This window comes from Salmo salar, chromosome 01 (genome assembly GCF_965601325.2).
Source record: "Salmo salar chromosome 01, fSalSal1, whole genome shotgun sequence".
NCBI classification, from domain to species: domain Eukaryota; kingdom Metazoa; phylum Chordata; class Actinopteri; order Salmoniformes; family Salmonidae; genus Salmo; species Salmo salar.
The window spans coordinates 78,857,501-78,873,195 of record NC_138291.1 but is presented as its reverse complement, the minus strand read 5'-3'; the positions used below and the strand labels follow the sequence as shown (position 1 = coordinate 78,873,195).

The window sequence follows — 15,695 nt, the reverse complement described above, 5'->3', positions numbered from 1 at the left end:
TAATCAAGTCAACATTCGCAAGGCCGTAGGACCGGACGATATTCCAGGACGGATTCTCAGAGCATGCACAGGTCAACTGGCAGGCATATTCAATTTAATTTCCAGCCTCTCCTTGTCCCAGCCTATAATCCCCACGTCTTAAAATGACTACCATCATTCCTGTTCACAAGAACGCTAAGGCTTCATGTCACAATTAATTCCGCCCTGTAGCACTCACATACTACTTTACTCATCTCATATGTATATACTGTATTCTATTCTACTGTATTTTAGTCACTCTAACACTCTAACATTGGTCAATCTAATATTTATATATTTCTTAATTCAATTTTTTTACTTTTAGATTTGTGTGTATTGTTATGAATTGTTAGATACTACTGCACTGTTGGAACTAAGAACACAAGCATTTCGCTACACCCGCAATAACATCTGCTAAATATGTGTATGTGACCAATAAAATTTGATTTGATCTGTAATCATGAAGTGCTTTGAAAGGTTGGTAATGGCACACATCAACTCCACCATCCCAGACACCCTAGACCCACTCCAATTTGCATACCACCCCAACAGATCCACAGACGACGCAATCTGCTGTATCTTCCACCCTCATTCCTACAGAACACATGATTGGGTAGGGATCACTAACCCCTGTAGATTCCTCCTAAACCTCCCAATTACATCTGCCTGCCAATGAACTTGAGATCAGAGAAAGAGCCAGAGCAGATTCATTCCCATTTACTGGGTCAATCCTCGTTTCCTCGGCCGTCATTAAGGCACACAAGCCCTTTCTCATCCAGGAGTTCCTCCAACACTTATCCATTTACATCAGTCTGTGACCCTCCCCAGAGTGTACTGAGTTGTCATAATGCTTCAGCAAATGTACATTATCCCAGGGGTGTTGGAAGACACAATGTAAGTAACCTAATTTATATCCCTCTTACAGCCCTGAATGCCTCTGTGGATCCTACAGCTATTGCATGCAGTAATCATATGCCTATGAACCAGAGTTATACTGTTAGCACTGAGGTGTTGTGCCCTAGCAGGAAGGCCACTGTGTACAGTTCACCCCGCACTAACATAAATAACCTGAGCATGTCTACCTCTGCCAAGCTTCCCAGTAAAGTAAGAAAAACAATCAAGCATCCCAGAAAAATGTTAAAAATAGCCCATGTTAACATACACTGCTCAAAAAAATAAAGGGAACACTTAAACAACACATCCTAGATCTGAATGAAAGAAACAATCTTATTAAATACTTTTTTCTTTACATAGTTGAATGTGCTGACAACAAAATCACACAAAAATAATCAATGGAAATCCAATTTATCAACCCATGGAGGTCTGGATTTGGAGTCACACTCAAAATTAAAGTGGAAAAGCACACTACAGGCTGATCCAACTTTGATGTAATGTCCTTAAAAAAAGTCAAAATGAGGCTCAGTAGTGTATGTGGCCTCCACGTGCCTGTATGACCTCCCTACAACGCCTGGGCATGCTCCTGATGAGGTGGCGGCTGGTCTCCTGAGGGATCTCCTCCCAGACCTGGACTAAAGTATCCGCCAACTCCTGGACAGTCGGTGGTGCAACGTGGCGTTGGTGGATGGAGCGAGACATGATGTCCCAGATGTGCTCAATTGGATTCAGGTCTGGGGAACGGGCGGGCCAGTCCATAGCATCAATGCCTTCCTCTTGCAGGAACTGCTGACACACTCCAGCCACATGAGGTCTAGCATTGTCTTGCATTAGGAGGAACCCAGGGCCAACCGCACCAGCATATGGTCTCACAAGGGGTCTGAGGATCTCATCTCGGTACCTAATGGCAGTCAGGCTACCTCTGGCGAGCACATGGAGGGCTGTGCGGCCCCCCAAAGAAATGCCACCCCACACCATGACTGACCTACCGCCAAACCGGTCATGCTGGAGGATGTTGCAGGCAGCAGAACGTTCTCCACAGCATCTCCAGACTCTGTCACATCTGTCACATGTGCTCAGTGTGAACCTGCTTTCATCTGTGAAGAGCACAGGGCGCCAGTGGCGAATTTGCCAATCTTGGTGTTCTCTGGCAAATGCCAACCGTCCTGCACGGTGTTGGGCTGTAAGCACAACCCCCACCTGTGGACGGCGGGCCCTCATACCACCCTCATGGAGTCTGTTTCTGACCATTTGAGCAGACACATGCACATTTGTGGCCTGCTGGAGGTCATTTTGCAGGCTCTGGCAGTGCTCCTCCTGCTCTTCCTTGCACAAAGGCGGAGGTAGCGGTCCTGCTGCTGGGTTGTTGCCCTCCTACAGCCTTCTCCACGTCTCCTGATGTACTGGCCTGTCTCCTGGTAGCGCCTCCATGCTCTGGACACTACGCTGACAGACACAGCAAAGCTTCTTGCCACAGCTCGCATTGATGTGCCATCCTGGATGAGCTGCACTACCTGAGCCACTTGTGTGGGTTGTAGACTCAGTCTCATGCTACCACTAGAGTGAAAGCACCGCCAGCATTCAAAAGTGACCAAAACATCAGCCAGGAAGCATTGGAACTGAGAAGTGGTCTGTGGTCTCCACCTGCAGAACCACTCCTTTATTGGGGGTATCTTGCTTATTGCCTATAATTTCCACCTGTTGTCTATTCCATTTGCACAACAGCATGTGAAATTTATTGTCAATCAGTGTTGCTTCCTAAGTGGACAGTTTGATTTCACAGAAGTGTGATCGACTTGGAGTTACATTGTGTTGTTTAAGTGTTCCCTTTATTTTTTTGAGCAGTATATGTAGCTTAAGAAACAAGGTTCATGAAATCAATAATTTGCTAGTAACATTCATATTCTGACAATCTCTGAAACTCACTTAGATAATACGTTTGATGATACAGTGGTAGCAATACATGGTTATAATATCGACAGAAATGCCAGGTGGAGGTATGGCTGTTTATATTCAGAACCACATTCCTGTAAAGCTTAGAGAGGATCTCATGTTAATACTGTTGAAGTAATATGGCTTCAGGTTCATCTGCCTCACCTAAAGCCCATTCTGGTGGGAAGCTGCTATAGACCACCAAGTGCTAACTGTCAGTATCAGGATAATATGTGTGAAATGCTTGATAATGTATGTGATATCAATAGAGAGGTATATTTTCTAGCCGATTTTAAATATTGACTGGTTTTCATCAGGCTTCCCACTCAAGATAAAGCTTCAAGCTGTAACTACTGCCTGCAAACTGGTTCAGGTTATCAATCAACCTACCAGGGTAGTTACAAACAGCACAGGAATGAAATCATCAACATGTATTGATCACATCTTTACTAATGCTGCAGAAATTAGTTTGAAAGCAGTATCCAAATCCATTGGATGTAGTGATCACAAAGTAGCCATATCTACGAAAACCAAGTTCCAAAGGCTGGGCATAATATAGTTTATAAGAGGTCATACAATAAGTTTTGCAGCGATTCCTATGTTGATGATGTAAAGAATATCTGTTGGTCCGTGGTCTGTAATGAGGAGCAACCGGACACTGCACTTGACACATTTATGAAATTGTTTATCCCAATTACTAATAAGCATGCACCCATTAAGAAAATGACTGTAAACGGTTAAATCCCTATGGATTGATGAGGAATTTAAAAATGGTGTGGTTGAGCGGGATGAGGAAAAATAAATGGCAAATAGGTCTGGCTGTACAACCGATTGGCAAATGTACTGCAAATTGAGAAATCATGTGACTAAACTGAATAAAAAGCAGAAGAAAATACACTATGAAACAAAGACAATTCACATAAAGAATGACAGTAAAAAGCTTTGGAGCACCTTAAATGAACTTTTGGGCAAAAAGGCAAACTTCGCTCCATCATTCATTGAATAAGATGGCTCATTTATCACAACACCCACTGATATTGCCAACTACTTTCATTATTTTTTCATTGGCAAGATTAGCAAACTTAGCAGCAAATGCTGACACTACACATCTCAGTATATCTGCCAAATTATGAAAGACAAGTATTGTAATTTTGAATTCCATAAAGTAAGTGTGGAATAGGTGAAAAAATATTGTTGTCTATCAACAATGACAAACCACCTGGGTCTGACAACTTGGATGGAAAATTACTGAGGATAATAGCGGACGATATTGCCATTCCTATTTGCCACATCTTCAATTTAAGTCCACTAGAAAGTGTGTGCCCTCAGGCCTGTTGGGAGGCAAAAGTTATTCCCCTACCTAAGGATAGTAAAGCCCCCTTTACTGGCTCAAATAGCCGACCAATCAGCCTGTTACCGACCCTTTGTAAACTTTTGAAAAAAAATGTGTTTGACCAGATACAATGCTATTTTACAGTAAACAAATTGACAACAGACTTTCAGCACGCTTACAGGGAAGGACATTCAACAACCACAGCACTTACACAAATGACAGATGATTTGCTGAGAGAAATTGATGATAAAAAGATTGTGGGGGCTGTTTTTTTAGACTTCAGTGCGGCTTTTGACATTATCGATCATAGTCTGTTGCTGGAAAAACGTATGTGTTATGGCTTTACACCCCCTGCTATATTGTGGATAAAGAGTTATCTGTCTAACAGAACACAGAGGGTGTTCTTTAATGGAAGCCTCTCCAACAATCAGGAATTCCCCAGGGCAGCTGTCTAGCCTGTTAGGGACAGACGTTCCGCTAGCGGAACGCCTCACCAATATCCAATGGTATAGAGTGGCGCGAATTACAAATACCTAAAAAATGCTAAAACTTCAATTTTTCAAACATATGACTATTTTACACCATTTTAAAGAGAAGACTCTCCTTTATCTAACCACATTGTCCGATTTCAAAAAGGCTTTACAACGAAAGCAAAACATTAGATTATGCCGGGAGAGTACCCAGCCAGAAATAATCACACACCCATTTTTCAAGCTGGCATATATGTCACAAAAACCAAAACCACAGCTAAATGCAGCACTAACCTTTGATGATCTTCATCAGATGACACTCCTAGGACATTATGTTATACAATACATGCATGTTTTGTTCAATCAAGTTCATATTTATATCAAAAACCAGCTTTTTACATTAGCATGTGATGTTCAGAACTAGCATACCCACTGCAAACTTCCGGTGAATTTACTAAATTACTCACGATAAACTTTGACAAAAAACATAACAATTATTTTAAGAATTATAGATACAGAACTCCTTTATGCAATCGCGGTGTCCGATTTTAAAATAGCTTTTCGGTGAAAGCACATTTTGCAATATTGTGAGTAGATAGCCCGGCCATCATGGCTAGCTATTTAGACACCCACCAAGTTTGGCACTCACTAAACTCAGATTTACTATAAGAAAAATTGGATTACCTTTGCTGTTCTTCATCAGAATGCACTCCCAGGACTTCTACTTCAACACCCAATGTTGTTTTGGTTCCAAATAATCCATAGTTATATCCAAATACCTCCGTTCTGTTCGTGCGTTCAAGTCACCTGCCGAAGGGTGACGCGCCGGCGCGTTTCGTTACAAAAAAATTCAAAATATTCCATTACCGTACTTCGAAGCATGTCAAACGCTGTTTAAAATAAATGTGAAAATAAATGCTCAAAGTGGAGGAGAGATTGACTTCATCATTACTTGTATTTGTGAGAGGTATTGACATGTTGAATGCACCGAGCTGTTTGTTTGAATTACTGGTACACAGCTCGGACACCGATGCATACCCACAAGACATGGCACCAGAGGTCTCATCAGTCCTCCAGAACAGACAATGAGAGGCGCACAGTACTACATAGGGCCATGACTACATGGAACTCTATTCCACATGAAGTAACTCATGCAAGCAGTAAAATTAGATTTTTAAAAAATGATAAAAACACACCTTATGGAACAGCGGAGACTGTGAAACAATACAAACATAGCCACACACACATCAAATCAAACTTTATTTGTCACATGCCCCAAAAACAACAAGTGTAGACCTTACCATGAAATGCTTACTTACAAGCCCTTAACCAACAGTGCAGTTCAAGAAGAGTTAAGAAAATATTTAACAAATTAACTAAAGTAAAAAAAGAAAAGAAAAGAATAAAAAGTAACACAATAACAAGGCTATATACAGGGGGTACCGGTTAGTTGAGGTAATTTGTACATGTAGGTAGGGGTGAAGTGACTATGCATAGATAAAAAACGGAGAGTAGCAGCAGTGTACAAAACAAATGGAGGGGGGGGGTCAATGTAATAGTCTGGTGGCCATTTTATTAATTGTTCAGCAGTCTTATGGCTTGGAGGTAGAAGCAGTTAAGGAGCCTTTTGGTCCTAGACTTGAAAGTGGCAGCTCTAGCCTTCACCTCGATTCAGATGTTTCCTATAATCCAAGGCTTCTGGATGGGATATGTACTGTTGTGTCTGGACTATCGTTAAATGTGAAGACCGTTATTTTATCAAATCAATTCTCTTGGTGTAATTATTATTATGCAATTAAACTAATAACGTAAACTTTAATTAACTAGGAAGTTGGGGCACCACGAAGAAAATGTATAGAGTCTCTATTTCCCGAATTGACTATTCAGATATTTTCATATCTTATCGGGTACAGTCTTCTATTAATCTTTACCTTCTGTTAGTCTCATTCCAAACGTAAAATTATTGGTTATCTGCACGAACCCTAGCATAAATTATGAATCAGCGATATACAAATTGGCTTAATTATTTATTTACTAACTAACTTAGTCAATCACAGAAATACATAACAAACAAACAGTAGATATTGGTTACTAACACAATGCATTGATAACATGATAGAAAAGTCCCTAGTGGGCTAAGCCGATATGACGGCTTGGTAGACAAAGGAAAGGGGTGGGGACTGAGAAAGAGCGGGAGAACAGAATGGATAACTGCACTCATAGAAATTGCTAATACTTCACATGAACGATCGCTCATTCAAAAATAAATTACAATTTACATATTTACGAGTGTAAGTCTTGCTTTCTCTCTCTCTCTGTGGTCACCGGTCCATCTGCTGGAGAGAGTCGACAGAAAAGTCTCTGGTTGCATTTCCCTCGACGATTAAAGTTGTAGGTTGTTAGAATGGATACTTCAGAGTACCATTCAGGAATGTTCTTAGATAGGTGTTTTTGGCGGTTGTCGGTATTCTTGTTCTAGGTTTACGTAATTTCTAGCTGCAGACTAGTAATTTGTCGTCTAGAATTTCTCACTTATTCTGTAGTGATCGAAATTCTCAGATGCTCCACGTGGTATTGTTTTCTGGTCTTGTAGTTTTAAACCATTTCACACTAGCTTCAGCTGCATGTTTTCTAGTCTTAGAAATTCAACCATTTGCAACCTTAGCTTACACCGTGGTTTGTGTGGTCTGGTGTGAATTGCGTCACGAGTGGGTTTTATACACTTCAGTGTAACGATCGTCTGGAAGAGGGGACCAAGATGCAGCGTGGTAAGTGGTCATAATTATATTTAATGAAACACTTTAAAACAAACAAGAAAGAAAACGAAAGCCAACAGTTCTACCAGGTGAACACACACAAGACAGAAAACAACTTCCCACAAAACCCCAAAGGAAAACAGGCTGCCTAAGTATGACTCCCAATCAGCGACAACGATGTACAGCTGTCCCTGATTGAGAGCCATACCAGGCCAAAACAAAGAAATACATAGAAAAAAGGACATAGAATGCCCACCCAAATCACACCCTGACCAAACCTAAATAGAGACATAAAAAGGCTCTCTCAGGTCAGGGCATGACATTCAGAGAAAATGGCGGTCCCATGACCAGGGGCGAAAATCTGATATCAACGTTGGAGGGGACAATTAAATGAAATTTTCTCAAGAGGAATTCCTGAGGGGTACACCAAAAGTAGTGCTGTAACACATAGCCTACATTGTAATATGGTAAATGTATATTGAGGAACCAAAGAAATAAGGTGTTTGCCGTACTCCTAAATACCGGTACCCAAAACAACACAACTAATCACAACAGCAATACCATTGCCTTTAACAAATCTTAGTTCACTCACCAGTTTAAGTTGAGAGTGGGGGTATCCATGGCATTTTCCAATTATGTTCCTATTTTACAAGTCAAAAAAATTGAGAACCTTTCATAATGTTGCCAAACAGACTCAACAAACTTACCTGAGACTCCCTGTCTCTGCCAGTCTGTCCCTACATATCTGTCCCCAACTCTGCTGTCTGTGTGCCATCTGTTGCCTGCTCTGCCTAATGACATCATTGTGAAACATTTCCATTAGAATTTAATTTCTTTCTTATGAACATTTTATCAACTAGTCTTTGAGATATTAGGCTCCTAGGGTTCTTACTATGCGTTTTGGTGTATTGAAAAATACTCTGATGTCCGTCTTTTATTTTTCTGCCATTTTTCTACCTGGCTGGCTGGCTGGCTACACACACAGTGTGTAGGTTATTTACAGTAGGAGATGGGCTTCTATCATCTTCAATCATTCTATTTGGGCTTCGATCTAAAAGGTAGCTAGCAAATGTGAAACAGATTAAAATGACAAGAGTTGACAGCTGTATGAGTTCACCATTTACACAACATATGCTGCAACCTTTTGTAATTTTAATAGTTTGTTTCATATTGGCTGGCTTCCAACAATAGCTGAATTTGCAAAGCTAGCGAGCACCAATTCAGTTTCAGTGGTGTTTGCTATAATCTTTGCTACCCGGGTTAAATAAAGGTGAAATAAAATAAATAAATAAAAGTTCCCTTGCGACAATTTAGCTTTTGCAACAAGACCATTAAATATATTTAAGACAATGGTAGAAGAGAGTGTAGTTCTGTTCAGTTTGGATTTCAGTTTATCGCTAACCTTATCACAGGGACTTTGAAGCACTAACTTACATCATCTGCATGCTGATCTTGGAATAAATTGACGATAGCAAAGATTCCATCTTTGACGACGCCACATAAATGGAATAGGTACTAGCTAGCTTAATAGTTAATATTTGCGTGCTAGCTCTGCATATTCAGCTAGTGTGTGCGCGATTGACTGGATTAACCTCACGTCAGTTATGTGCATTGAGTGCCTTTCAGACAGTAGATGCGACCTCTCTGTTACCTAGCAAGCTAAGGAACTGGCAGTGGATCAAACCATTGTGAGGCAAAGGGTGGGGGGGTCGCAATCTTTTGAAACTTAAAAACGCGCTATTAAGTGTCTATAATCAGCACAATTGCTTTCATTGCGTATTATTAATATTATTTAAATTACATAGTTATGTTTCAGTGATATATTGGAGGGGACAAATCATATTTTTCCCAGGATGGGGGGGTCGTGTCCCCCCCGTCCCCACCGGGATTTCCGCCCCTGCCCATGACGCCGACGTAATGTCTATGGCGTGGCCATTGATTTGGTTAACTTTATATGAAAAATCCATACCTTCATTTAGAAGGTTAACATCACATTACATCTTTTCACAAATAGTTTCATGTTTAATCACATACGTTTCACAATATTTAGATGTAAACCTGAGCTGGGAAATGTACACGTTAAGAGATACAGTTATGTGTGTTTCCTGTCCTTCATGAGATCACCAAATGAAACACACTCGTCATAACTGTTTTAAAATGAAACACAATACCTTGCTCTTGTTAAAGCTTTTAGAATTTATTTGAGGAGGACCGCGCCACATGGCTCAAACATCAGTTTTTAAACTCTTAAATATTTATGAATAGATCCACCATTGAGCACAAAAACAACACTTGTTACAGAATATTTTACATAGAAATAACATCATGAAATGAGAGTTTTACTATGTGATAATAGGTTGCTTCTTGTGTAAATATTTTCTGTCTGGATTTTAATGATTTGTATGTTTTTAAAGCTTTTAGAATTGATTTGAGGAGGACCGAACCACATGGCTCAAACATCAGTCCCCTCACCCTATCACCAACCACCATCGCCTGTCCAATCCCCCTCCAGCAGAGGTGGAACTCAAGCTCCTTCACCAACTTTAAATACCCCCACCTGTCACTAATCAGTGTGCCAGACCTCACTGTTTCAGTTTGCAAGTGTTTTGTTACAAGACACGTTTTCTCTTGCTAACCACCATCTGTGTTTGAATGGACACTCCACCACAATAGCCTTAACTCAAACCAACAGCAAGATAGTATTTTTACCACAACTCTGATCAGTTTTCACAGGCTGTAAAAGTCCAGTATTACCAGAATCCCCCCCTCCCAACCACACTTCAACATAGTTGGTTCATAACCACATACAACTGGGATAAATCTATTTGAACTCTCCTCCAACTGGCAATTACTAGTGGAGGGGTCAAGCCTGAGCTCTGACTTCTCACACATGCTGACCTCTGAGGTCAACTACTAAGGAAATTACCTCGGTAACAGCATTTTCGGCAGTTAAATGCAACTACAAAACATTATTTATAAAAATATATTATGGTTTTTGAACGCTTTGTTTACAAGCATGAAAGCTGCACTTGTAGTTTATGGTTGACGCAGCGTTTCACAACGAGTTGAAAACAAGTGAATGCATCCTACTGGTATTTAAGCCTTCACAACTGGTAATTGCCACCTTCTCACTTGGTTATAAACGCAGCATTAGACATCTAGGAGGTTGGGCAGGGAAAGCGCCAATCGCGAGTCTCTATGCCAAGTGGGTGTGTCTTTACGCGGAAGACGACACTGTTTTGTTTGAAAGCTTGCCGTAGGCCAGAATCAGCAGCGTTGAGACAACAGCGTAGAAACAACTCGTCTGAGTCCCTCATCCTGGCTCTTATCTGTCCATTCGCCGACGCTTGTAATACCCCACGTCCCACTTTGGGATGGACGAAACGAGCCCCCTCGTCTCCCCTCTCCAGGACTCCATAGATTACAACTACTGCCAGAGCGAAGCCAACAGTCCGAGAACGCCGGGTTCTGTTGTGCGAGTGTCGGCTGGGAGCCCGGGACGCAGCCGTGAGAGACAGCCGCTTCTGGACCGGGACAGAGGGAATTCTCCGCGGGATCCACACAGGAATGAGTTTCCGGAGGACCCGGAGTTTAGGGAGATCGTGAGAAAAGCAGAACAAGCCATAGAAGAAGAAATATTTCCAGAGAGGATCTGCCAAGGGTCCAGTGGTAGCTACTTCGTCAAAGACTCTCAAGGGGTGAGACAGACAAGCTTCTAGCTACTATGGTCTTTCTTTCTAGAGGGGCAGAGGGAGAGCGAGAGATGTAAAAAAATACAGACAGATAAACAGGGAGGGAGACGAATAGGGAGAGGATGCCGTCTCTCATGTTTGAAAATGTCCTTTGTTTTCAAGTAAATCATATAATTCAGTTTCATGCAGCAACAACATCACATGATTTTGCTTACTGTCTGTCTGCTCTGGCAACCTGCTGTTGCTGATTCTAGCCCTGACTGTGCAGTGATGTCATCATGTTCTGTATTGAGTTCCAGCATGTATCTGCAGTGTTGATTTTTGGGTTGAGGTGAGCATTTTACACATGGTGGCTTGTTTCTAGCCATGGTAGACCTTGCCGTATAGTAGATTGGTGTGTATATATATATACTGAATATATATATATATATACGCGATGTAGAGTGTTCCCATGTTTCATGAGCTGAAAAAGATCACAGAAATGTACCATTTTCTCAAATGTTGTGCACAAATATGTTTACATCCCTGTTAGTGAGCATTTCTCCTTTGCCAAGATAATCCATCCACCTGACAGGTGTGGCATATCAAGAAGCTGATTCAACAGCATGATCATTACACCGGTGCACTTTGCTGGGGACAATAAAAGGCCACTCTAAACTGCAGTTTTGTCACACAACTCAATGCCACAGATGTCTCAAGTTTTGAGGGAGTGTGCAATTGGCATGCTGACTGCAGTTATGTCCACCAGAGCTGTTGCCAGAATTTAATGTAAATTTCTCTACCATAAGCCGCCTCCAATGTGTCGTTTTAGAAAATTTGGCAGTACGTCCATCTGGCCTCACAAACACAGACCACGTGTAACCACGCCATCCCAGGACCTCCACATCTGGCATCTTTACCTGTGGGATCGTCTGAGACCAGCCACCCGGACAGCTGATGGAACTGTGGCTTTGCACAATCAGAGTTTCTGCACAAACTGCACAAATTGTCAGAAACAGTCTCGGGGAAGATCATCCGTGTGCTCATCGTCCTCACCAGGGTCTTGACCTGACTGCAGTTCAACATCGTAACTGACTAAAGTGGGCAAATGCTCACTTTCGATGGCCACTGGCGAGCTTGAGAACTGTGATCTTCACAGATAAATCCTGGTTTCAACTGTACTGGGCAGATGGCAGACAAGTATGACGTTGTGTGGGCGAGTGGTTTCCTGATGTCAACGTTGTGAACAGTGTGCCCCGTGGTGGTGGGGTTATGATATGAGCAGGAATAAGCTACAGACAACGAGCACAATTGCATTTTATCGATGGTAATTTGATTGCACAGAGATACCGTGATGAGATTCTGAGGTCCATTGTCGTGCCATTCATCACCTCATGTTTCAGCATGATAATGCAGAGCCCCATGTCGCAAGGATCTGTACACAATTGCTGGAAGCTGAAGAAGTACCAGTTCTTTTATGGCCTGCATACTCACTAGACATGTTACCCGTTGAGCATGTTTGGGATGCTCTGGATCAACGTGTACTCCAGTGTGTTCCATTTCCCGCCAATATCCAGCAACTTCACACAGCCATTGAAAAGGAGTGGGACAACATTCCACAGGCCACAATCAACAGCCTGATCAACTCTACGTGAAGGAGATGTGTCGCGCTGCATGAGGCAAATGGTGGTCACACCAGATACTGACTGGTTTTGTAATCCACACTCCTATCTTTTTTTTAAGGTATCTGTGACCAACCAACGCATATCTGTATTCCCAGTCATGTGAAATCCATAGATTAGGGCCTAATGAATTTATTTCAATTGACTGATTTCTTCATATGAACTGGAACTGTAAAATCTTTGAAATTGTTTCATGCTAGGCTGGGGGTGTGACCTGGCGGCATCTCAAAGCCCAGGGTCATTGGCAGTCAGGCTAGGAAAAACATCTGTGGGCTGCCAGCCCTGCATAACGCATAGAATAGAAAGAAGTTGCCCCCAGACACTGGTCTAAGGATAGAGACATTGTAAGATCCTAGACGTGCCTTTGGGCGACTTTTAACACAAGTGTGGTGCAAAGTGCACACAGGCCCAATCTCTCAGACATTAGCTGTCACTATCAGTTCTCAGGCCTAAGCTAATTGTAATTTGCTGCCATTCCTGTATAGAAAAGGTTGAGACATCTTGTCATACAGTTCGTTAGTTCCTTTTTAAATGAGGCAGGCTGGGAGAGAATTGTACAGACATTCTATGCATTGTTCACATGTAAGTAAGCTCGACCCTAGACCTGTCAGTCTTTTTTTGAACCCATAGAAAATCAATTTAGCTTACTCTGTGTGTTTTGTGTACCATGTAGGCTACTATCTGTGTGAAGATGTCGTAACTCAGGAGAGGTCATGTATTAGCAATCTGAATGGCTGAAGGTAGAAGCCTCCATTTTCTCTCCAGAGGTATGCCTAGTAATAAACATCCTCACACTCTCTGAAGATGGCCACTTAATTTCCATTCCCTAGCCTCTCTCTCTCTCCTTTCTCTCAATTCCACATGCTCAATTAACACAGTTCTGTTACTCTCCTATGGACCAGTGAACTATTAAAGGCAACAGATATAACCTTATTACCAGGCACTGTCTCAGCCAAGGTTACATAGGCTGCGTTCCAGGGCGTCTTTACTGCAGTCATGGGACAAAACATTACCATGATTTTTTTGGGGGGGGGATTTTCACAAAATGTAATCCGAGGAAGGATTATTGACATTTGTATTTTACAGTATAATTGAGAAATAATTTATTTAATTTTGAATATTTGTGACATGTTGGCCTTTTATCCAGGCGCCCTTTAACATAATGTTTCCTCTGGATAAATCCATTGGGATTCAATGACTTTTTGACAGCATCTCTTTTGATTTAGACAGAACTTTCCATACATGTTTGCCCATGGAAGAAGTGGCTAGAAAGTTACTGTTTGTGCCTGAATGCCAAAATATTAAAGTTGACCCATTTTCCATACCCCACCATACCATGAGACGTACGCTACATGGCCAAAGGTATGTGGACACCCCTTCAAATTAGTGGATTTGGCTATTTCAGTCACACCCGTTGCTGACGGGTGTATAAAATTTAACACACAGCCATGCAATCTCCATAGACAAGCATTGGCAGTAGAATGGCCTTACTGAAGAGCTCAGTGACTTTCAACGTGGCACCGTCAAAGGATGCAACCTTTCCAACAAGTTAGTTCATCAAATGTGTAAAGCTCATCGCCATTGTACTCTGCAGCAGTGGAAACGTGTTCTCTGGAGTGATGAATCACGCTTCACCATCTGGCAGTCCGACGGATGAATCTGGCTTTGGCGGATGCCAGGAGAATGCTACCTGCCCGACTGCATAGTGCCAACTGTAAAGTTTGGTGGAGGAGGAATAATGGTCTGGGGCTGTTTTTCATGTAAATTCTGTTAAGGGAAATATTAACGCTACAGCATAAATTGACATTCTAGACAATTCCGTGCTTCCAACTTTGTGGCAACAGTTTGGGGAAGGCCCTTTCCTGTTTCAGCATGACAATGCCCCCGTGCACAAAGAGAGGTCCACAGAGAAATTATTTGTCGATATTGTTGTGGAAGAAATTGACTGGCCTGCACAGAGCCTTGACCTCAACCCCATCGAACACCTTTGGGATGAATTGGAACGCCGACTGCGAGCCAGGGCTAATTGCCCAACAACAGTGCCCAACCTCACTGAAGCTCTTGTGGCTGAATGGATGCAAGTCCCTGCAGCAATGTTCCAACATCCAGTGGAAAGCCTTTCCAGAAGAGTGGAGGCTGTTATCGCAGCAAAGGGGAGACCAACTCCATATTAATGCCCATGATTTTGGGATGAGATGTTCGACGAGCAGGTGTCCACATACCTTTGGCCATGTAGTGTACATTTCTTCATCACTGGAAAAGATAAATGGTCAAGTTTTATATCATTACAAACAGTGTTGTCAATAATGTTATTTCTTGAAAAAAAGTTTCAAATCATAATGTCATTTTTAAACCTTCAATGATCTAAAAACGCGTAAAGTTTCTTCCATATTCGCATATGTTGTAGCTCAGACCCTATTTCACATCATCTGAGGTGTTTGTGTTGTGCCCGCCATCGGTTGAGACACAGCATGCTATTGAAATGACACCCACCCTGTATTCAATCATAGAAATATAGATTTCATAGAATGGACCTACCCCTTCAGAAGACTGACATTTAGCTAGTACACCACTGACATTTCATTTTTTTTTTTTATTAAACATATTTACTTCTGATTACTACCACAAAGATGACCGCCAGTCCACCCTCTGTTGAATGATAACTTAAATGGTCATGGGCAATTCCACGGTAACGGATTTGTGCTTTAACTCAGATTTGTTACTTTAAAATGTATGCCAAACAATAGACATTGATTCCCAAGTTTAACAAACCATACAAATATATGTACAAGGAATCAATTTGCCTAGACTGATTTACTTATGAACTGTAATTCAGTAAAACTTTGAAATTGTTGCATTTATATTTTTGTTCAGTATAGTAAATGGAAAGAGGGTAGGTGCCAGTATGAGCTGGGAGAAGTGACATTAACTGGAAAGAG

The 15,695-nt window shown here is 41.7% G+C and overlaps 1 protein-coding gene across 1 annotated transcript in view; it reads left to right on the top strand.

Annotated features, from left to right (window-relative positions):
- Nucleotides 1-10,561: 10,561 nt before the first annotated feature.
- Nucleotides 10,562-15,695, top strand: part of LOC106612942 (phosphatidylinositol 4-kinase type 2-alpha) — a 20,594-nt gene continuing 15,460 nt past the window's right edge. Inside the window, exon 1 of the mRNA XM_014214655.3 lies at nucleotides 10,562-11,101. Within this exon, the coding sequence (XP_014070130.1) occupies nucleotides 10,778-11,101 (324 nt within the window). The 5' untranslated portion in view covers nucleotides 10,562-10,777. The remainder of the gene's footprint in view (nucleotides 11,102-15,695) is intronic.